This window comes from Scardinius erythrophthalmus, assembly GCF_964197995.2.
Source record: "Scardinius erythrophthalmus genome assembly, chromosome: 2".
In the NCBI taxonomy this organism is placed as follows: Eukaryota; Metazoa; Chordata; class Actinopteri; order Cypriniformes; family Leuciscidae; genus Scardinius; species Scardinius erythrophthalmus.
Window position 1 is genome coordinate 33,788,019 of NC_138222.1, and position 4,958 is coordinate 33,792,976.

The 4,958-nt window shown below is 36.8% G+C and overlaps 1 protein-coding gene across 1 annotated transcript; it reads right to left on the bottom strand.

The window, feature by feature from the left end:
* Positions 1 to 2,916: 2,916 nt before the first annotated feature.
* Positions 2,917 to 3,853, bottom strand: LOC308706021 (uncharacterized protein). Its single transcript, XM_081391405.1, has 5 exons — positions 3,752 to 3,853; positions 3,525 to 3,586; positions 3,325 to 3,416; positions 3,121 to 3,236; positions 2,917 to 3,016 (listed from the first exon to the last, which is right to left on the bottom strand). The coding sequence occupies exons 1-5, from the start codon at positions 3,815 to 3,817 to the stop codon at positions 2,933 to 2,935; spliced, it is 420 nt and encodes a 139-aa protein (XP_081247531.1). The 5' UTR covers positions 3,818 to 3,853; the 3' UTR covers positions 2,917 to 2,932.
* Between the last annotated feature and the right edge of the window lie 1,105 nt (positions 3,854 to 4,958).

Consider the following 4,958-nt stretch of genomic DNA (forward strand, 5'->3'; position numbering starts at 1 on the left):
CACTGCACCATGTACCATGGTGCTGTGCAGACGCTTTCGCTTAACTAAGGATTCATTCATGCAGAGAGTTACATTTAAGTGTTATAAAAAGTTGTGTAATTAGTTGAAGTGCTTTTTTTTTTTTTTTTTTTTTTTGTGTGTGCAAGGACATTCAAGAGTATACAGTTGCTGAAGAGCCTTAATTTCTGCATAAATTTATGAACAATTTACCCTTTACCATGCAATGCAGAACATATTTTGAAAGGACTGGGGTGGGAAAAGTGATGAAAAATGATGACAAACTCCTATATAATGTCTGAGTTAAAAGGATAGCTCAAACTCATGTCATTCCAAGCCTGTTTTACTTTTTTTTTTTTCTATTCTACACAAAAAAGAAGATATTTTGAAATATTTATTTAAAATCACTGAGGTTCTGGGTTTTTATTTACCTAACATTTGTCAGAATATCTTATTTTGTGTTCTTATAAGGGTTAGCAAGGATGCCAGGTTTTGGTTTCACTGTATTTTGATGGTCCCTTTAGAACATTATGTTGCCTACTGTATAAGTGACGTTGCACATAGCCTACAAGTCAACTAACTCTTGTTAGAGTGTTATTAGAGTATTAGTAGACTGGTAGGGTTAAGTTTAGAATAAGTTGTACTTGCAAAGTTACTTATAGTTAGTTGACACACAGAATGTTCAGAAGGGACCAACAAAATAAAGTGTTACCCAGATTTTTCATTTCACTAGTTTGTACTTGCATATAATCAGATAGGTCATAGAATCTGCATATTTAGCATGCTGTCCGAGGAGAGTAAGAAACATCAACATGTTTGTTGGTGTTTGTCTGTGCAGTGTGAATTAGACTTAACTTATACTACCCTACAGAACTGTAGGAACTTCTGATGCGGATTAGACAAAGAGGCACAACAGGATCAACAGTGCAAACCAATGCTAAAGTATGTGGTGTATCTAAAATCTTGTTTTTAAACAGTGAAATGATCAAGTTGGCTTAACAAGGACTGGTTGTGGAAACAGCTGAATTGATGTTTCTTACCTGTCAGACTCTTTCCTAAAAATATGACCTCAGAGGAGAGTGAGACACCTGGCCTGGCCAGAAATAGAAGTGTGAATGTACGCACCATGCACAGCACTGTCCAGCTGAATCAAGCCTGTACCGTGACACAATGCAAAGGGGCAGCCGACTGAATGATGACAAGTGAAGAGCCATTTATCTTCATTTACCCTCAATCCCCTTGTTCCACATAGCCTGTTGCTGCCTCCTCTTTATAATAGGGCACTTGTAAAGCTAGATAATAAAGAGGGGTGTGACAGAAACCTTCCAAAGACACTCACAGACTGTCAGAAGGAAGAGCTTACAACGGTGCTAAACAGAATCCCAGCGACTCCGAGGGGCTGGTTTGAGAGGCTCAGTATTTCACAAACTGTGCCACAGCCGATTGGCATCATTATTTTTACACAAGTCTAAAACTGCTGTAACAAATGAAGTGTGTGAGTGTTGTAAAGGGGGACTATGTTCTAAATCTTAGTAGTAGTTTTTCAGGAAAATTACAAATGTGAAAGTATTGAAACTGAGGAGGTCAGAGCTAGATGTCACATTTTATAAATGCTATATCTTAGTATCCAAGGTTTAGAGTCGTCAAGTTTAAATGTTTTATTTATTTATTTGTTTGTTTGTTGTTGTTTTTTTTGGCTAAATCAATGGACTGACATTTTGGTGAAGATTTACAGTTTACAGTAAGAGTGCACTAATATGCATTAATTCATGCTTAACTAATGAATGGATAATCTTGAGTTAATGTATGACTCATGAAGAACTAAACCAATCATTAATGATTGCTGCATCAGTAACTAATGTACTAAAAATAATACGTTAAGTCATATATGAATATCTATTAATTAAATGTGTCATCATGGATTAGTGTAAGTTAATGTCACTGCATGAAAAGAGGTGTATCCGGACCAGTATACTCCTGTATACACTGCTGGAATTCGGAAGAATCCGGGAGTATACTGGCCGGATAGCTCAAATTCCATGGGTCTGTATATATCCGTATACATCCGAAATGATACCAAATCGGATGTATGTTGTGGACGTATACTCCCGTGCTACAGCCATTTGTTGCCATGGCAAGTAATCCCTCAAAGGTTTTTTCAAGAGAACATTTTCACACCTTTGTGCACCTTTTGGCCTTCCCCCCCTATTGGTCCTTTTCTTTTAAAACCACTCCCATTACCCAGACCACTATTGGAGGACAGGATACATTGAAAACCCAGGAAAGTGATTTGATTGGTTACTTTTAGAACATAACCCACCCTAGGCCTTTTCGCACAGTGATTTGATTGGTTATAGGCCAGCTATGCAGATATTGCTCAGTATACACTAAACCCCCCTTACCCCAATTTTAATACATTCAAATATAATTTTAAAAACACACACAAAGAACAATGAGAAAGTCTGACATTTTTATTAAGGTAAATAAAACATTACAAAGAGCATTATAAACAAGCATTAAAAAGGAATGGGGGAACAAAAATATTTGAGGGGATGAAAATTTAAAGGAACAAAAACAAATATAACATGAACATTATAAACATACATTAAAATGAATGGGGAAAAAGAAATGTTAAAGGTGTAAAGGAATAAAATACAAAACGTGGAGATCAGCAACATGCACATCAAAAAGGAACAAATATACAAAGTATACAAATATAAAACAATTTAAAATCAATAAATAAATATAGAAATTAAAGTGTATATATGTAAATATTAATTTTTTCAAACTGCCATGATGCACTGGTGGTGTGACGTAGCGTGGGTCAGCCTCTAGTCTGGTTTGTAGTACCTGGCAGAGAGCAGATAACTCTGTGGTTCTGTTTGGTGGAGACCTCAGCATCCACACTGGCCTTCCATCAACAATAGCATCTTCATCAGACATCAGTTCTATTGTTGCAGTCTTCCACAGTTCCCTTTATGTGTTGGGTTTGTACAACACTGGACATGGTCTCCAGCAACTGCAAAACATGACAGTAATTTAACCACTAAAACACAGAGAGGAGGACAGTTACATTCTGAAGAAGAAAAAAACAACAACTGCTTAACCAGTTTCTTAACTTACCCGTCTCTTTCTTTGACGGTTCTTTGCAGTGTTCTTCATAGTGTTTCTTTTCTTGGCCTTTTCAGGCTGAGCCAAAGAATACTTCCTCCGCAAAGTCTCAAAATACGTCTTGCAACCTGTTAAATAAATCATAAATAAATGTAATGCCAATAAAACTAAGTAAAACAGAGGACATTAAAATGATTACAACATCTTTAAGATTACCTTTTGCACATTCAGGGTCAACGTCTGTAAAAGTTGTCCTTAATTCTTTGAAGAGATAAGTGGTCACAGCCAGGTTATGTGATGAATTTATTCTGGGGGAAAAAGTTGCAGGCATCATTAATGAAATTCAGTTTTAGTATTTCAAATCCATATAGTGGTAGATTAAACTAACATTTACAGTATACAATACGCAGTCTTACCCGGTTTGTGGATCGTATTTGTGTGGGTTGTTCTCTGAATTATGGAGGCGCTTTACGGGTTCCTGTAAAGTTTGAAATTAAAAAGCGTTTAAATGGATTCACAATCTGCAAGAACCTCAAAAGTGAATTTTCAGTTTGAATAAGTTGGCCATCACAGTAAACATAAGAGACAAAACATATCAGTTCATAAGTCTTTAAGATGTCACTCAGCGCCTCTGATATCTTACCGGTTCGTGCCGCCTTCTGCCTATACAAGGCCACCAGTGCAGGTGTGTGTTGGTCAAGCACAGCATAGAACTGGTTCCTTATGTTGACGTTTGTGATGCGTTGGAACTCAGCACAAAGCTACAAAAACAAACAAAAATAATTATATAAAAAGACTAATACTCGATTTGCAACAGAAAACACATTTGTGATGCAACATGTTCCGTTAAAATACATTGTTGAGCAACATGGTCACATGCAAAGTGATAGTTCTTACACACAGTGAATAGTGGCATTTGCTGTTCCATTTGAATGTGATACATATTAAAAATTTGGCAGTGAAATATGTGTGAAGAGTGGCAGAAAAGAGAAGTGAGTCTGTTTTACCTGTGATTCAATCCGAAGAGCCGGCCATTTCCCCAAGAAGTCCTTCACCTGCACAGATAAAACAATCAATATGAAACCAGTCAAATTATGCAATCAACCTCTTTAATGACAAATTAATGATACAGAATTTCAAGTGAATGTAACTTACCGATAAAGTTGCTCTCTGGTGACAATGTAGGTCTGCACATGCACACAAAAACAGACAGCAAGAGATTTAATTTTTAAGAGACGTTTGATTGATGCTAATGAATTAGGCTCCAAATAAAAGAAATGGTGAAAAATAGTTACAGACTAAATTAACATTTGAGTCACCTTGATTTTGGGGATGCTCACTGCACTCCTTCCACTTAAACCTATAATGAAAAGACGTTTGTAAAGGGTTTAATAAAAACTTGCATAGTTCATTCGGTAACTATTATGTCCATAACCTTAACTTTGTTTGAGTAAAAGTTAACGTAACTGCTAACGTTAGCCACTAGCTCATTTGGGTGCATCAGCATGTAGATAACATCACATTGAACTTGCCAGAGCAGGGCGCTTAGCACAAACAGCAGCAACACACTCAAAAACAGAAGGACTATCGCTTGCTGAAAAGAGTTATTGACTAACGTTAACATTATTGCCCTGCCACGACATTAACAGTACACAGGATATTATCTGTAACTAGCAGGCGGACTGACGGCAATCGCGCCCGCGGCACCGCGCTTGCAACTTAAAAATAGCCTCGTCTAAGTCAAATATCACGTGTAATGTGATATTCTTACAATATTACAACAAGCAAAGTAGTTTTGAAGTGTTTTGGTTTACTTACAAGTTGTTTCATTCTTGATACACGTCGCTCAA

What these genes read in the sequence shown, in the direction of transcription:
- LOC308706021 (XM_081391405.1), bottom strand. Translation starts at nt 3,817, where the DNA reads ATGCTGTGCTTGACCAACACACACCTGCACTGGTGGCCTTGTATAGGC. An exon ending in AAATACGATCCACAAACCGG is followed by an intron (nt 3,417 to 3,524) that starts GTAAGACTGCGT and finishes TTTTTCCCCCAG; the next exon opens with AATAAATTCATCACATAACC. An exon ending in ACCGTCAAAGAAAGAGACGG is followed by an intron (nt 3,017 to 3,120) that starts GTAAGTTAAGAA and finishes CATGTTTTGCAG; the next exon opens with TTGCTGGAGACCATGTCCAG.